General features: G+C 42.0%; 1 protein-coding gene across 2 annotated transcripts in view; it reads right to left on the bottom strand.

Annotated features, from left to right (window-relative positions):
- The window catches only part of PAPSS2 (3'-phosphoadenosine 5'-phosphosulfate synthase 2), a 79,653-nt gene that overhangs the window by 25,563 nt on the left and 35,242 nt on the right, over nt 1–18,848 (bottom strand). For both annotated transcript variants that reach the window (XM_082673754.1, XM_082673755.1), the window contains exon 2: nt 3,265–3,382. In XM_082673754.1, coding sequence (XP_082529880.1) covers nt 3,265–3,382 — 118 coding nt within the window. The remainder of the gene's footprint in view (nt 1–3,264; nt 3,383–18,848) is intronic.

Genomic DNA, 18,848 nt, shown 5'->3' with positions numbered 1-18,848 from the left:
CTGCCATTCCTGAGGTGCAGGCAGCAAAAGCAGGGTACTGCGCGTGATTCCTGCACACAGCACCACCAAGAGGGTCAGCAGACCCCCTAAGCCACCGCTCCAGCCTGACCCCCCATCTGCCCCTACTCGCATCCCATTTAAGGAACCGGTTCGCCCCACCTTAGGAGTGAGCAAGGGCGATTGTTTCTTGTTTTCGCTCCCTCCTGCTGCAGCAGGGACCTCAATAAAGCCTTGCCTGAATCCCTTGTCTGGCCTCTTATCAATTTCTATTGATTAAGGAGTCCAAGGACCTGAGTTGGTAACACTTTGCCCGCAGTGTATTTTATAGACTAGAAAGTTGTGCATACAAATTCAGATGATGGCTTCTCTTGAAAGAAAATCAGAGGCTCTGGCAGTGGTGTCCTCATATCCCCTTATGAGAGCAATCAGCTGGAGTGGAGGGACAGCCAGCCCTTGGAGACTGGGAGGCCCACCTCCCTTGTAGATGCTGCTAGGCACCCATCTGACAAGAGAACCAACATATTGTCCTTTTGTTTTCAAGATTTTCCAAAATGATTCTCAAAACACAAAGACAGAGAACCACCCTGAGCTACGCTGTAGATGTAGTTAGAGTTGCCATATACTCTTAGGCGTCTGGAGTCTTTACATGAGAGTGGAGTTACAAGGTGCCTTTTACCACGGTTTCAAAGCACAGTGATTGGGAACACACACTATAATTTCTACATGAGGGAGAATGTAAGCAGAAAGGGAATGAGATGCTACCCGCCAAAATTACTTAAGAGCTCAAAATCTGAACCACCCTGGAAAAGGAGCCCTCTAAAAGTTCAGTTGTTCTAAAGATCTCTGAACCTGAAGAAAAATGCAGTGATGCCAAGCCACTGTCAGACAGCACCCGGAAGAGGAAGAGTCAGGACGGGGGCAGAAAAGAAAGTCAAGAAATTGTTAATACAGAGAAGACAGCAGGGGGAAAGAGGAAAAAGAAAAAGTAAGAGCAAAGAAGGGATGCAGGACAGAGAGACTTGGAAAGAAAGGTGATGTATGAAAGGTAAACAAGTATTTTCCATATTTTTAGTTATGTTTTAAAGTCATGCCCTTGGCTTTGACAGAGGATCATTAGAAGAAACGGCTACGTGAAGAATGTGTTGGCAATCTTTGTAAATCAAGCCATTGTCTGTTACATCTTTATGTAATTCAGTTGCATTTGGATAGAAATTCATGTGATAAATTCCTCTTAAAAGTTATGTCCACTTGTGGGGTAGGAGAAATGGGACTCCTGAATCTCTGGTACGTTCTCTTGCATCAGAAAATGAGAGAAACAATAGAAATTTCTAACACAGTTAGCTGTATTAAAATAGATCATTGGAATATTTATTTTAATACATTGAAGTAACACCAATTACGTTTACTGAGAGTTTTACTAGGGACCAGGACTTGTGCTAAGTGCAAATATGCTTTATTTCATTTTGTTCTACCTATACCTCTATGAGGCAGGTATTATCTTTATTCTCATTTTACAAATAAGGGGACCGAGGCTTAGAGAGGTTGGTTGGCTTGTCCAAAATCACACAGCTAATGTAGGTGAAGCCGGTACCCACCTCCAACTCTCTAGATTTCAAGTATTTGGTTTCTCCTGATTTGCCTGGTCAATATCCAATGTCTGTAATATGAGAATAAAAAAATAAACTAGGAAAAGATGACTTTTTGAGAGTAAGAAAAGACAGGAAGTATACCCTTGAGATTTTTTTTTTCTCTTCTATCTGTTCTTTTTGTCTTTCCAAGGGTGTTTTACATTAAGAAAAATGGACTTGGGCTTCCCTGGTGGCGCAGTGGTTGACAGTCCGCCTGCCAATGCAGGGGACACGGGTTCGTGCCCCAGTCCGGGCAGTTCCCACATGCCACGGAGCGGCTGGGCCCGTGAGCCATGGCCGCTGAGCCTGCGCGTCCAGAGCCTGTGCTCCGCAACGGGAAACGCCACAACAGTGAGAGGCCCGCCTACCGCAAAAAAAAAGAAAGAAAAATGGACTCTGTGGGTATGTCCTGATTCAAAATTTGGACAAGCACATGAAGGCAAAACATCTCATGAAGGCAAACACATAGCAAGAAGGAAACGTCTGGAGCATGCTGTTTTATTCACTGCTGCACGTCACATCTCTCAGAGGGAGCGGGGGAAACATATCAGGAATTGCGGCAGGTGAATCTGCCTTCTAGAACACAGCAGCCTCCCTGCCCTCTGTCCAGCCTCACCCTGGAAGCAGGGAAAGTTGTTCTTCCAGGGATGAATGAAAGCCGGAAACCAAGGGCAAGTGCCACAGGCACTAGGAAATAACTTGAAAGAGAAGAATGAGGCTGCTTTAGACAGGAATAGGAAAGGCTCAGAATAGCAAGAAAAGACGCAAGGCAGGTCCTCGCTTGTTGTGTTTTCTAGAACTATCTTCAGGTTAGAATAAATCAGCATTTGTGAGCAAACAGTAACACATGAGTTGATTTCATAACCTGGATAGACATATCTTTGCATCTGAGTTCATCTCCATATGAAATATTATGTCTACGAAATGAACCTGTTTTTTTCTTTTGAGTCCAGCCTATGTCGGACCTGCATTCCCAGGAATCAACTTCCTCTACCTTGTACTCAGAGTATAAGGTAACAGCCGAGGACTAATTCCAGTTCTGTCACTAACCCTTAGCTTTGACATTCTGGGGCTATATAAACACAAGAAAAGGGAGATTCATTTGGTCACCTCGGTGGGAATGAGTTCTTTTTTTATACACAAGGGACAATACTCAGCTACGCAGAAAACATTAGTTTTGCTTCTTGCACAGATTTTAATTTTTTAAAATAAGTAAAATAGCCCCCTAGAATATTAAAACATCAGAAAAGAATAAAGAATCTCTCTAATGGACAGCCAAATGCTTGATGTCAAATTAGGAGAGCCCCGTTCATAACTGCCAGTAAATGTGTTTAGGCATGAAATTAAGAACTACAGAATTCCTTAGAGCTGAATGGGAATGTCATAATCAACTTGTCCCATCCTTTCCTGCCAAAGAGGTGAAAACAGAGAACTAGAGACATTCCATGACTTGATGGAAGTCCTATTTCTCACTGATGGGTAGAGTTAGGACTAACACCCAAGCTTTCTATCACAGCTCTCAGCCTCCTTCGAATGTTGAAATACACATGTAATATGTAGTGACACTATCTTCCTAAAAATTGTGTGTCACCATCAGTTTTCCATTAAAAAATATATAGATCTCAACACAGCATACCTGTCAGCCACACGGTACATCCTCGGAATCCACCCCTTGTTCCAACCACCTGCCCTCTCTTATTCCTGCTCACGTGATGCGCCTGATACACAACATTGGTGGATTTCTGCTGGGTCTCCTACAAAACAAGAGCAAGCACAGCATTCAATTAATAAAATAATAAATCTCATATGTATACATATAATAAAATAACAGATTACATAAATAGTCTTCCCTAACAGAAACTCCTTTTTTTATAATTGGCACACAGAGTAACATTAATTAACTCTACTAATTTAGAAACAGACACTGCCTTTAGCATACCCATCACTGCCCTTTGAAAGTATAATTTGAATGAGGCAATTATTGATGCAATGTAAAAGTTCTGGTTCCATGACATATTAAAATGTGTACCTTTAGGTAATGGTTAGGGGAATGTCTCTGTTTCAGTAAATGCATGCTCTTCCCAAGTCCCACGGGCATGAACTGAAAATAGCCCAAATACTCCAGCCGCTGAGGAAATAATAGGGTGAGGCTGGTTGAGCTCCTCTCTAGAGAGCTGGGAGAGGCTCCAATCACAGAACGAAGAGTTAGAGGCCATTATACCCCTCCTGTTCCCACCCAGACATAGACGTCAGCAACTTGAGAGTTTATCCCCGAAATAGGACTCCTTTCTCACAAGTACTAAAATCTGCTTCCACTTTCCCAAGGGTCAGTGTATGAACTTTTTAATCTTTCATAAAGGCCTGAAGAAATGGAAATGTACCAGTTATTAGTCTTGGAGGTTAACTCAAATCTCGAATGTACTTATTTTGGCTGTAATAAAATCAGCCCCCTGAGGGCACAGATTATCTGAGCCTGACCCTAAACTCTGACTGGAAGGTACATGTCTGATGAATAAAAAAAGGTAAAATGAGTCAATAAATACAGTTTGTGGTGGACATTAAAAAAAATAATATGTGAAGATGTGATCCAAAGGGGAAGGGGGTGGGTCAGGGGAAACCATAATGATGGTTAAATAAAAATAAAAAGGTTAAGAACTGCCCATGTGTGTCTTTGGTATGGTAATTAAATTTTTAATGACAGATGTAATCCAAGTTGCTGAACTGTAAAAATCTATGAAGCCTTTTAAACACTGTACATGTATACCCGCCAGAGCTAAAAAAAAAAAAAAAAATCTCCAATATTCTTTGAGCAAGACCCAGACAGTCTTAGAAAACTCTGGGTCACATGAGGGCAACTCTTACATTCTGGAGCAAATTAAATCACCTCTTTATGCCTTTCCTTTGGGAAAAAAAAAATCAAGGGGAATACAAATAGGACTGTTTGGAGGCTTATCTAGATAATGGATGGGAACATGCTCTGTAAATGGCCAAGTTCCCTACAAATGTGGACGCTGACAATGATTATTCAGTGTACAGCTGCAGCAGGAGAGCCACCTGGATTAGCACCAGGAAATCCACTTCAAGACCAAGGAGGAAGGAGCCCCCTGCTGGCCCTTGGGGGCTCAGAAAGGCAGTGCACACCCATGGGGTGGGCCTGCTAGTGAGGCACAGAGCCCAACTAAGGGGCCAGCTGGCAGGGAACAGCATTATCAGTGTCAGCGGGAACCAAGGGGTAGGTGTTGAAAGCTGGGATCGGCTGGGTTAAGTTACCTAAAACTCTCCAAGGCTAGACGCTCTGATCATCCATCAATCAAACCTGGTCAGAACCCAAGACTTGGAAGGGGTCGGGATAGGAGACAGCAGGGGTGACTTGCACGAGAGGACTCATAAAGGGAGACAAACGAGGCTAGTCCATGAGCTATTCTAGCCATGTTTTCCCTGAGTGAATAAATCCCCTGAAGGTATCCTGGGTCTTTTGTGCCAAGTACACTTTATGGCTCAAGGAAAACATTAAAAGTTTCTTTCTCTCCATTTCCTTGTTAATCCCTGCCATTAAATTCAAGAACACTGTGTGTGGATATCAGGTCCACAAGTCAGTTCATCCGTTCATTCATTGATTCTTTCAGTAAATGTTTATGTAAATGAGCTCCTACTAAGTGCCAGGGGCCATACTAGGCACTGGAAATATAATACTAAACAAAGCAGAATTCCTGGCAACATTTTAGGGGGAAATACAGACAAAAAGATCAAGTAACTGGGCCCCTCAGAGGAGAGTGTGGGTCTCAGACATATATCTCTCTACTGTATGAAGTGTATGGCTGTTAGCATAACTGAAGCCATCTTGGGCCGTTAACAGTCTCTCCTGCTCTTCTGCTGACCCTGCCAGGGACTGTAATGTAAAGTGAATCACTTCTCTGTCATCGAGGGCTTTGTAGTTAATACATATTGTTTAATAATCATTAGAACCTGGTGACCTCTCCTCTATGCCCTGTTAGTCCCTAATGACGAAAACCTTCACTGACGTATTCCTGATGCCCATGAAACTCATTACCCGTTCGTAAGTCTTGACATAGAAAGGCACGTCCTTCTTCCAAGTACCTACCCCCATACTCTAGGTTAATATAAAATTGTCCCAATGGCCCCTCGGTGGCACGGAGTACAGTTGTGAATGCTTCTGGATTGTTGTGGACACAATCGTGATCCCATCCTGTGAGTAAGTTACCCCATAATAACTGATCCATTGATTATATGGAGTCGCCTGCCTCACTTTTTTCAGTCTCAAGATGCCTTCTTAGTTCAGTGGGCCTATGCGTTCCCTCCATCCTCTGACATGAAGATATATAAAGAATACCTGCAACTCAATAATAAAGAGACAACCCGCTTTATAAAAATGGGCAAAAGATTTGAACAGTCACTTCACAAAGGAAGATGCACAAATGGCCCATAAGCACATGAAGAAGGGCTCAATGTCACTAGTCATGAGAGAAATGCAAATTAAAACCAAAATGAGACACTACTGATAACATCTAAAGTCAGCAAGGATGGGCTCTCATACGTTTTTGTTTGTTTTTCAATTTTAATTTAATTTTATTTTTATTTATTTACTTATTTTTGGTTGCATTGGGTCTTCGTTGCTGTGTGTGGGCTTTCTCTAGTTGCATCGAGCCGGGCCTACTCTTCGTTGTGGTGCGCGGGCTTCTCACTGCAGTGGCTTCCCTTGTTGCAAAGCACAGGCTCTAGGTGCGTGGGCTTCAGTTGTTGCAGCACGCCAGCTCAGTAGTTGTGGCTCACGGGCTCTAGAGCGCAGGCTCAGTAGTTGGTGGTGCACGGGCTTAGTTGCTCCGTGGCATGTGGGATCTTCCCGGACCAGGGCTAGAACCCATGTCCCCTGCATTGGCAGGTGGATTTTTAACCACTGCGCCACCAGGGAAGCCCATGTGCTCTCATATGTTGATAGTGGAGGTGTAAAGTGGTCCAACCATCTCAGAAAAAAACCTGGCAGTTTCTTGTAAAGCTGAACATTTACCTCCCTTAGGACTCAGCAATTGCATTCATAGACATTAACTCAAGAGAAATGAAAACTTATACCCACAAAAGGACTCGTACAAGAATATGATTAGCAACTTTTTTGGACAAAAACTGTAAATAACCAAGGGTCCATCAAATAGGAAAATAGACAACAACAACAAAACAAAACACCCAGATTACAGAATACTCTTCTAACGGAATACTAATCAGCAATAAAAAGGAATGAGCTACTGATATATGCAATGAGGATGATAATAAATGAAAACATTTTGCTGAGTCAAAGAAGTCTTACCCAAAAAAACTACATGTATTCCATTTATATGACATCCCCCATCAGGGAAAACTAATTTGCAAAGTCAGAACAGCAGTTGCCTCTGGGTGATGGCAATGCTGTACGTCCTGATAACAGTTTGAGGTACATAGGTGTTTGCATCTGCCGGAACTCAGGGAATGTACACTTAAGATGGGTATTTCGTTACATGTAAATTTTACCACATGCAAAAAAAGAACCATTAAAAAAAAAAACTAAGCAAATACGAAAATACCTAATAAGATTCAGATGGTGGGGGACTTCCCTGGTGGTGCAGTGGTTAAGAATCTACCTGCCATGCAGGGGACATGGGTTCGATCCCTGGTCTGGTAAGATCCCACATGCCGTGGAGCAACTAAGCCCATGCCCCACAACTACTAAGCCTGCACTCTAGAGCCCACGAGCCGCAACTAATGAGCTCGTGTGCCACAACTACTGAAGCCCGTGAGCCTAGAGCCTGTGCTCCGCAACAAGAGAAGCCACTGAAATGAGAAGCTCCCCACCCCCAGCAACTAGGGAAAGCCTGCAAGCAGCAACAAAGACCCAATGCAGCCTAAAAAATGAAAAAAGATTCAGATGGTGGAATGATATTGTTCAGCACAGCTGCGTTTGTGGAAGAGGGCTCGGATCCCATCACAGCGCGTTTGACTTAAGGGGCTGCTGCCCACCTGTGCACGTGAATGCCCACCGGTGCTTAATTTGTCCACAGAGATGGGTTTTTTTCCTCTCTTTTGGCTGTTCGTTCTCCCTAGAGGCTGAGATCCAGAATAAACTCCAGGCTTTGCTAGTCTTCTGTGGAAACTTTGTTATCATCTTGTTAATTGCCTCCCCAACAAGCACTTGGTTTTCCAAAAACATCAGAGTCCACAGGAAGGAACGACTCTCTTACAGTATGTAATAGTTAATCTCTGAACTTTTGGTTTTTATTAACTGCATCTTAATCATGGGTGTTTGTCCAGATTTTCTATCACTCCAACAATGTTTTAAACAAACAAATGAAATCTTTTCAGATGGCCAGGTACTGGGGCTTTTTTGTTTGTTTCGGGAAGATATTTTGCTTCTTATTTATCTCAAATTTACCCTTGATTTTCTCCAAAAGGCAAACAAATAAAATAGAAGCAGATGTTTTGAAGGATATTTGAACTGCAAAGGGGTGAGGCAGCGAAAACTGTTCTTTTCCTTGTTGAAACCCTTCCTTCCTTCTTAAGAGTATATGGTGTTCTAAGCTTCGGAAAGAAAGTGGCTGTCAGAAAAAGGATTCTCTCTATGGAAAGCAAAGCACATGTTAAAGAACAAATGCCTCCCTGTGAGTAGCAAAGGAGCAGAGACGTCCTCGGCACCTCGTCTAACACTGACACTTAACCGGAAGTGGCCCAGAAACCACAAAGTTGGTGGCATACTTCTATTCTGGGTTCCTAAGGGAAAAAAATGCAAAAATCCCTAGCTTCTTCCAGGTCACTGACCCAGAAAAACTCCCAGGAGTCACATGAGGATGGGTTTTGGCGTCAAGCAAATCGGGGTTTGAAACCCTCTTCCTAACCTACTTGCTCAGTGACCCTGGGCAAGTGATAAACATCGTCAATCCTCCATTTCCTGTTCTGTAAAATGGGGCTAAGAATAGTTTCCTCATAGGGCTGCTGAATGGATTAAATAATTTTCTATATAAAGTATCAAAGAAAATACATGACAAGGTAAGCTGTTGAGGCTTATGAGGCCCAGGAGGCATTAATCTACTCCGGAGACATCATGGTAGTTTGAGGCCTAAGTCACCCAGATTTAGAAGTGTTCTAAGGCTTAGGTCCACTCTAAGGAAAGTCTGGGGAGGTGTGGGGTGGGGGGGGTCATGATCAAGTCAGACAATGGATAGGAAAGCAATTTTGTAGGGATGAAGCACACACACACACACACATGCACACGCACGCACGCACAGGAGCAGAGGAGGATGTTGTTGCCGTTCTGATTATCATCTTCTTTGACTCAAAGCCCAGCCAGTAACATGCCTCTCCAAGGTGCACCAGTTTGAAGCCTCCTTGTTCTACCCACCCCACACTAACTGCTCTCCTGCTGGCTGTCTCAGTCATGAATGCTTAGTCACTGGCATGAGGATGGCCTTTGCCCCAGGTTAGCCTCATGAGCTAGTAAAGATGGGACTTGATCACCCAGCCCAGGGTTGCAGTGAGTATCTCTGCCAGATCTACCCCTCACTCCCATCGGAGATGCTTAAAGGGGAGTATGAAGGAGCTTCTGGAACTCAGGGTGGGATAGGCTAGGTCACGGCAGGCCTTGGTTTTGCATGACTAGAAGAAAAGATGCTACATGGGGAAAAGACTTCAAATGATTTCACGGCAGGGCGGGGCACCCTTGGAGCAAAATCAGAGCCTGTGCTACAGTGAGTAGGCTTATGAAAGAGAGGGCGCTGGAGGAAAGAGGAAGCTGGAAAGCGCAGGTGAGTTTACGAGTTCCTCAGTGCTCAAAGGTTTTTGATGTGTGCCTAATGTCTTCAATCAAAAACAAGTAAGTGGGACTTCCCTGGTGGCGCAGTGATTAAGAATCCGCCTGCCAATGCAGGGAACACGGGTTCGAGCCCTGATCCGAGAAGATCCCACATGCCGCGGAGCAACTAAGCCTGTGCACCACAACTACTAAGCCTGCGCTCTAGAGCCTGCGAGCCACAACTACTGAAGCCTGCATGCTCCACAACAAGAGAAGCCACCACAATGAGAAGTCCACGCGCCGTAACGAAGAGTATGCTCGCCACAACTAGAGAAAGCCTGCGGGCAACAACGAAGACCCAACGCAGCCAAAAATAAATTAATTAATTAAAATAAACAAACAAACAAGTAAGTGGATTTGAATTCCCTCTACATCCTCCTGCCTCCCCCTCAGTGCAAAGAAATCCACTTTCCTTCTCTAATGACAACTCTGCTGTTGCCTTTGAACTTGGCCTCACTGCTGTTGGGCTATGGTTTCATTGCTGTCTTGCTAATTAAAAGTGTCCCAAACCTCCCTGACCTCGGTGTGCAGTTTGAAGATTCATTTAAAGGTTTGCTTGCAGAAAGCAGCAACCTCAGTAATCACCCTCTCAGGCTCATGGTAGGAGCTTCACTCTCACAGGCATTATGTCACTTATTGTTCAAAGCCCGGGAGCTGAGGAAACTGTGCATTGTGACCCATTTGCAGATCCTCAAACTACCGGCTGAAGTCCCACACCTGCATGACACAGAACACACCGCCAGGCTTCCTGACTCCAAGTGCAGGTCTTACTCCTGCCCAGACAGAACTCCTTGTTTCCAGTCCCAGCTGTGGGACCTCTGTGTCACAGCTTCCTCATTGAGGACTAAATGATATCACGCATATCATGGCTTTTGATACTACATAAAAATGTAAATAATCAAAAGATCATTCTTACTTCATTTTCATTACTTAACCTGAGTAGCTTCAAATGTTTTACCATTACAAATATCTATTTATATTTATTTCCTTTCAGAGTATTTCCTTGGGGTCTATAGCCCAAAGTGAAACAACTGAGTATGAAAAGTTATAAACTTTCGTTAAGTCTTATTATGTATTGCCAGTTCATTTTCCAGAAAGACAGAGCCAAGTTACCAGGCTACCACAATATACCTGTTTCTAAATATTCCAACTAACTTGTTATGTTTGCAGTTTTAATGTTTTTTCCCCCCTAGATTACTTCGTACCTATTTAGTTACTAGTAAGAATATGTATTTTTCCATGTTGTAAGTTACTTATGATATTTGTGTGTTTGTCTCTTTTGGTATTAAGTAAGGACAATCTAGGCAATGACCTCATCCACTTTTCAAAAATGTATTGTGGGCGGATTCCCTGGCAGTCCAGTGGTTAGGACTCTGAGCTTCCACTGCAGGGGGCATGGGTTCCATCCCTGGTTGGGGAACTAAGATCCTGTATGCTGTGTGGTGCAGCCAAAAGCATATTGGTACTTTTTTCTGTATTTTGTATAGTAAAAATTTTATTAATTATAATATACACTTTTTGTTCACTTTCCTTTTGATATACACTTTATTACATAGCACATATATTATATGTAATATGTTATATCATATTAAAAGGTATTTTAAGAATATATAAAAATATTCCTGTTGTCTTTGATGTCTTCCATTTGATCATTCATCATAGCTGAGCCAAATATGTTCTTTAGACCCCTATTTTGATATGATTAAACTATGATTAAACTATTCTATCTATTTGGATACATCTGACATTTTAATAATGTGTCATGTGCTTACATGGGTCAATTTTATTTCTTTTCCATCATTATTATCCAGTGATCTCAAAATATGTTATAATTCATTTCCCTATTACTTTGAAAATCTTTTAGTAGTTTGAATCTATTTGTAGAATTCTTATATATTTATAATTCTTATGTATTTATAAGTTATGTATTCTTACGTATTTCTACAGAATTTTTCTACTTTTAGTGTGGACACCTATGGTACTGATAGTTGTTGCTCTGTAATATGTTTTAAAATTCTGAAGATAAAAAGCTCTTTCTTGGGAATTCCCTGGCAGTCCAGTGGTTAGAACTGAGTGCTTTCACTGCCGGGGCCCGGGTTCGATCTCTGGTCAGGGAACTAAGATCCCGCCAAGTTATGTGGCAAAAAAAAAAAAAAGCTCCTTCTTTAAAAATGTTTTTTTCAACTTTAGTTTAAAACACATTTTTCCATGGAAATAAAATTAGTCAAGTCTTGTTGAGAACATGCAACGCCTCACTATGATTTCCCCTGCTAGTCTCGCTAATTCTCAAAGAACCTCAACATCATAATACAGAAAAAGGAATCATTACCTAAAGATGTTCATAATAATATTATTTAAAATAGAAGCCATCAAAATTTCCATCAATTAAATAGCTTATGGCATATCCATATGCGGAATGTGTACATCTGTATTTACTGACCTCAGACTATATCATGCTGTACGCCCAAATGCGGAAACAGGTTACAGAGGAAATAACATTAATCCCATTCTAAATCATATATATCTATATGCCGGACCCAGTGAACCCAGGAGCCCGGGCGCCAACACCACCCCCTTGTCGCCCTCTTGACGCCCCCCAACGCCGCGGGGACAGAGAGAGGCCTGCGCCACGAGGGGTACAATTGTTAGGAGTTGCCAATCGGGCAGGGAGCACACTGGGCAGACCAGGCAGGATCCCTGCTCTGGCCTGACATCATATTTGACGTAACAACCACGTTATGTCACCTCCCATTCACCGTGAGAAAAACACCACGCCAACTCCAAGAAAGGGGCATTCTACCAAATACCTGATCAGTACTCCTCCAAAGCGTGAAGGTCATCAAAAACAACGACAGTCTGAGAAGCTGTCACTGTCAAGAGGAGCTTAAGGAGACATGACAACTAAATGCAATGTGGGATGGGATCCTGGAACAGAAAAAAATATTTGATAAAAATTAAGGAAATCTGAAAAAAGTATGTACTTCAGTTAATGATAATGTGTCTTCAGTTCCTTAATTGTAACAAATGTGCCACACTAAAGTTAGTAACAGTGTAACCTAAGTGCAGGATACATGGGAATTCTGTATCATCTTCTCAATTGTTTCCATAAATCTAAAACTGTTCTAAAAAATAAAGTCTATTTTTTAAGAGTGCATTTTTACAAGATTTGGCAATAAATAAAATACTTTATAATCACCTTGGCTTCTGCACTGCTGGATTCTTTATCTTCCTGATCATATTTCTTAAAATCACTGACTCTATTATTTTACTTCTAATTTAAGGATTAAAATTACTTGGAGTTATTTGAGAAATCCTTTTATAAGCACACCATGGAGTAAAGAGGAAGGACAGAAAGATAAATAGATAAGACATTGATAAGAGTTAAACACATAGATAAGTTGTGACATACCCACATTGTTTATGGCGACATTCTAAAATATTACAAGAAAGAAAGATTTTGGTTTTAGAGGAAACTGGTGAAACCTAGCAGTGCCCCCTTCTGAGCCCCTTTTGTCCCTCCAAAATGGAGGTGAATTAATTCTCTTTCAGCCTCTTTCAGCCCTCCTTATGTCCCCAAACCTCCTGTTATGACACATGCAGCCCTTAATCTTCCATATGGAGGGATGTGAGTAAATAACATAAAAAAGGAGGAGGAAAAAGGAGATCTGAAACTCCTTAGGGGAGAAAAAAAAACCCTCAAAATGGCTGTTTTTTGCTTCAGAAGCAGGAAAGTGGAAGTGAAGCTATTAGATGAAGTTTATTGCAGGGTAAAAGAGTTAATATTTTTGGACCAAAGAATCCGGAAGTTGCAACTGTCCTAGAGTGGACTCAGGATGGAGAAATATGTGGCTGGAAGTTGGGGGTGTATGTGTGTGGAGTTCCTTCTCAGGACCCCCAGGAGAGGGGTTCACACACCCACAGATGCTCACAAATCTTCACACCTGGACCCAAAAGCCTCCTTCAGCGATTTGGGTGGGGACAGCTCACACCTGCACTGAGAAGCAGGTGGAAAGATGGTGAGTGAGGACAGGGGAAGTTTAGATTCCATGGTTATACCGGGGGTAGCAATATTCCTGGCACATTAGACTGACAGTTTTAAAAAACCATTTCCTGATGGAGAAAGGTTCTTTTTTTTTTTTTTGCGGTACGCGGGCCTCTCACAGTTGTGGCCTCTCCCGTTGCGGAGCACAGGCTCCGGACGCGCAGGCTCAGCGGCCATGGCTCACGGGCGCAGACGCTCCGCGGCATGTGGGATCTTCCCGGACCGGGGCACGAACCCGTGTCCCCTGCCTCGGCAGGCGGACTCTCAACCACTGCGCCACCAGGGAAGCCTGAGAAAGGTTCTTGATGAAACTTTTCCAAGGCCTGCATAATTCATTTCCAAGCTAATCTCTGGAATATGACTTGTTCTTAAAATGACTCTGAGGGCTTATAGGAGCCACTGCTCTCATTCCTCTCTAATTATGTATCATCCATCTACAGGTCCTGTTTTTCTTCATAGTATCTATCTCTCATATAAGGATCTTACTTCCAGTTTCCACTGTTCACACCCTGACCTAGACCCTTACCATGACTTCCACTTTAGTGCTCAGGCCTATTTCCCCATTACGTGGTGAGCAGGCTTCCAGATGGTCTTCAGTCTTAGTCCAGAACCAGCGGCCTCATCTGTGTCACCCTCTCCAACAGAACTTGCTCCAGGTCCTCCTGGCTTGCTTCTCATATATAATCACATTTCACTCCTCAGCCCTCCGGATGCTATGAACTCCTTCTCCAGCTCTGACCTTTGCTTGTCTTCTTGACCATAATTTGGAGTCTCCTCTTGGCTGGACTGCCCTCCACTGCCATGAATAACTATCCCCGTGGCTTGGCCCGGCTTTTTGTTTTGTTTTTTTTTTTGGCGGTATGCGGACCTCTCACTGCTGTGGCCTCTCCCGTTGCGGAGCACAGGCTCCGGACGCGCAGGCTCAGCGGCCATGGCTCACGGGCCCAGCCGCTCCGCGGCATGTGGGATCTTCCCGGACCGGGGCACGAACCCGTGTCCCCTGCATCGGCAGGCGGACTCTCAACCACTGCGCCACCAGGGAAGCCCTGGCCCGGCTTTTTGAACCTTATTCCTCAGCACTGTCCCCCGTGAATCTTGCTCGTCCTGGTCTCCCCAAGGTTGTAAAGCATTCATCACATCCATCCCTTGGCTCAGAACCCCTTTAATAATCTTTAGTTCTCTCACTTCCTCTTCCAACTGACAATCAGACAAATTTTCTAAAACGCCTTTTAATCATGTTATTTTTGTACGCAGAACTTTCAATGGTTCCCCATTGAATGAAGTCCTTACACAGAATAAAGTCCTAATTCTTAGATTGGAATTTAAGGCCCTTCATTTGCAGGCTCCAGCGACCATTTTGATAACCTTTTCTACTCTCGGCTGCAGAACTTCTATTCCAAGCAGGAGGTTTTGAACACAGCTCATTCTGGCTTTGCACCTTTTCTCATTCAGCCCATCCTATCTGGAAGAATCTCTTCACACCCTCCACCTAACCACACACTGCCTGTTCTTCAAGCAGCACAGGGTGTTTCCTGGTGGCCTATTGGTTAGGATCCTGGGCTTTCATTGCCATGGCCCGGGTTCAACCCCAGGTCAGGGAACTGAGATCCTGGAAGCCGCATGGTGTGGCCAAAATAAACAAGCAGCACAAACCCCGTGTTCAAAATACCTTCCTTGATGCCTCTCTGCTGAACTCCTGTCCCCATTAGATCCTGGATATTTTAGACTTATATCTAATGTTTTATAGACTTAGAGACTTGTATTTTAGACTTCACTGTCAACCCTACATGGTGGGGGCCGTAGCTTATACAGCTTTGATTTCCCAACAGGGCACAGCTAAGAGGAAATAATATAGATTTTGAGGCTGGACAGTTTAGAGTCAATTCAACTTCTGACTCCACTAAAACCTTGAATGAGTTAAGTCTAACCTCTCTAAGTCTCCCCAAATTGTGGGATTATAATTCTTGTTAACTGCTGCAAGGATTAAAAAGAGCAAGCAAATGTGACATAGCTGGACTTCATTAAGTATTCAGTAAACACTTGTTGAATGAATAATAGAAGTTTAATAAATATTTTGCTGGCTGATTGACAGATGTGGATATCCTTAAACAAACTCTGGTCCTCATCCGCACATATGCTTTAGTATCACTACTCAATAAAATGACATATTCTAAACTGTGGTTACAGCCACCTTTATGGCTAAGAAGATTACCCCCTTCTTTTTTTTTTTAATAGATCTTTACCGGAGTATAATTGCTTCACGATACTGTGTTAGTTTCTGTCGTACACCAAAGTGAATCAGCCATATGCATACACATGTCCCCATATCCTCTCCCTCTTGAGCCTCCCTCCCACCCTCCCTATCCCACCCCTCTAGGTCATCACAAAGCACCGAGCTGATTTCCCTGTGCTCTGCAGCTGCTTCCCACTAGCTATCTATTTTACATTCGGTAGTGTATATATGTCGATGCTACTCTCACTTCACCCCAGCTTCTCCCTCCCACTCCGTATCGTCAAGTCAATTCTCTATGTCTACATCTTTATTCCTGCCCTGCAACTAGGTTCATCAGTAACATTTTTTTTTTTTTAGATTCCATATATATGCATTAGCATACAGTATTTGTTTTTCTCCTTCTGACTTACTTCACTCTGTATGACAGACTCTAGGTCCCTCCACCTCACTACAAATAATTCAATTTCATTCCTTTTTATGGCTGAGTAATATTCCGTTGTATATATGTGCCACATCTTCTTTATCCATTCATCTGTCGATGGACACTTAGGTTGGTTCCATGTCCTGGCTATTGTAAATAGTGCTGCAATGAACATTGTGGTACATGTCTCTTTCTGAATTATGGTTTTCTCAGGGTATATGCCCAATAGTGGGATTGCCAGGTCATATGGTAGTTCTATTTTTAGTTTTTTAAGGAACCTCCATACTGTTTCCCATAGTGGTTGTATCAATTTATATTCCCACCAACATTGCAGGAGGCTTCCCTTTTCTCCACACCCTTTCTAGCATTTATTGTTTCTAGATTTTTTGATAATGGCCATTCTGACTGGTGTGAGGTGATACCTCATTGTGGTTTTGATTTGCATTTCTCTAATAATTAGTGATGTTGAGCATCTTTTCATGCGCCTCTTGGCCATCTGTATGTCTTCCTTGGTGAAATGTCTGTTTAGGTCTTCTGCCCATTTTTTAATTGGATTTTTTTTTTTTTTTGATATTGAGCACCATGAGCTGTTTGTATATTTTGGAGATTAACCCTTTGTCTGTTGTTTCATTTGCAAATATTTTCTCCCATCTGAAGGTTGTCTTTTTGTCTTGTTTATGGTTTCCTTTGCTGTGCAAAAGCTTTTAAGTTTAATTAAGTCCCATTTGTTTATTTTTGTTTTTATTTCCATTACTGTAGGAGGTGGGTCAAAAAAGATCTTGCTGTGGTTTATGTCAGAGTGTTTTTCCTATGTTTTCCTCTAAGAGTTTTATAGTGGCCGGTCTTAATTTAGGTCTTTAATCCATTTGGAGTTTATTTTTGTGTATGGTGTTAGGTAGTGTTTTAATTTCATTCTTTTACATGTAGCTGTCCAGTTTTCCTAGCACCACTTATTGAAGAGGCTGTCTTTTCTCCATTGTATGTTCTTGCCTCCTTTGTCGTAAATTAGGTGACCATATGTGCATGGGTTTATCTCTGGGCATTCTATCCTGTACCATTGATTTACATTTCTGTTTTTGTGCCAGTACTGTACTGTCTTCATTACTGTAGCTTTGTAGTATAGTCAGAAGTCAGGTAGCCTGATTCCTCCAACACCATTTTTCTTTCTCAAGATTGCTTTGGCTATTCAGTGTCTTTTGTGTTTCCATATGAATTGTAAGATTTTTTGTTCTAATTCTGTGAAGAATGCCATTCGTAGTTTGATAGGGATTGCACTGAATCTGTAGATTGCTTTGGGTAGTACAGTCATTTTCACAGTATTGATTCTTCTCCATCTGTTTATGTCATCTTTGATTCCTTTCATCAGTGTTTTATAGTTTTCTGAGTACAAGTCTTTCACTTCCTTAGGCAGGTTTATTCCTGGGTATTTTATTCTTTTTGTTGCGATGGTAAATGGGATTGTTTCCTTAATTTCTCTTTCTGATTTTTCATCATTAGTGTATAGGAATGCCAGAGATTTCTGTGCATTAATTTTGTATCCTGCAGAAGGTTACCCCCTTCTTAAAGTGAGACCTGCCATGTCCTAAGTCTTCTCACAGCCATCACTACAGAAAACAGCCAAAGCAGTCCAAACCTTATAATAAACAGAACTCCCATTCACAAATGCATTTGTAAAATATTCTTTGAAATTTGCATCAAGGAACTGTGTATAACAATTTGTGATTGTAGTTCTGGTGAGTTTCCCATATTCTTTAAGAATCAATTAAGCTGATGGGACCTAACATATTTCAGTTAGTGCTGAAATCTAAGTCATTAACACTTAAATCCAATAGAATACAGAACTGGACACTTATTTAATGCATTGCTTGAATAAGTTAAATGAACCACATCCTCTATGAGCACATCCTCACATGGATTATTTCACTGTTTTTTCCTTCACAAATATAACATAAACAACCCAGAGACAGGCAACTAAAATGTATATTATTGTGAACTAAAAGAGCCCATCAGCTTGAAATGGCCTGAAATCACCATTATGAAAAGTTTACATCAAAAGGCTGTTATATGGAAACATTGTTTACTCTCTGTTCAAAAAAAATCAGATTAAAAATTCATCTGCTACATTGCCTATATTCTTGGTTCACAGTGAGGCAGATTCCTAAGGATAAGAAAGGTCACTTAAACCCATCAAGCTCTGGAGTAAACCGACTCATAGAACGCTCGTGTGGTCATATCTGCCCAGCTCAAAGACTTCTTTTTATGTGTAATATTTTCATGATGCAATTAAGAGAACTCAGGAAAAGGAAATAAGATCAGAAGGCAGTCTTCCATTTGATCATTAAGAACGGACCCAGAAACAAAGACCTACTTATAGCACAGGGAAGTATACTCACCTAAATGGGAAAAGAATCTGAAAAAGATTATATATATCACTTTGCTGTACCCCTGAAACTAACACAACATTGTAAATCAACTATACTTCAATTAAAAACAAAAAAGAGTGGACCCAGAGAAGGCTTCTGCCTCTGTAAAGAAGCACAAAGCAAAGGGCAATTGTGAAAGAACCAGATTAATGCCTTTCTCAAGACTCACTGTCATTATTAGGAGTAAAGGGCTCTAATCCATTGCAATATGACTTCTGTGCCCCGCAGTAGGTTCAAACAGATTAAATTACTGCATGTAAATTGTTTAAA

The sequence above is a fragment of the Grampus griseus genome (genome assembly GCF_964374135.1).
Source record: "Grampus griseus genome assembly, chromosome: 16".
Taxonomy (NCBI): domain Eukaryota; kingdom Metazoa; phylum Chordata; class Mammalia; order Artiodactyla; family Delphinidae; genus Grampus; species Grampus griseus.
The sequence above is the reverse complement of the archived record's forward strand: the minus strand, read 5'-3'. Positions and strand labels throughout refer to the sequence as shown.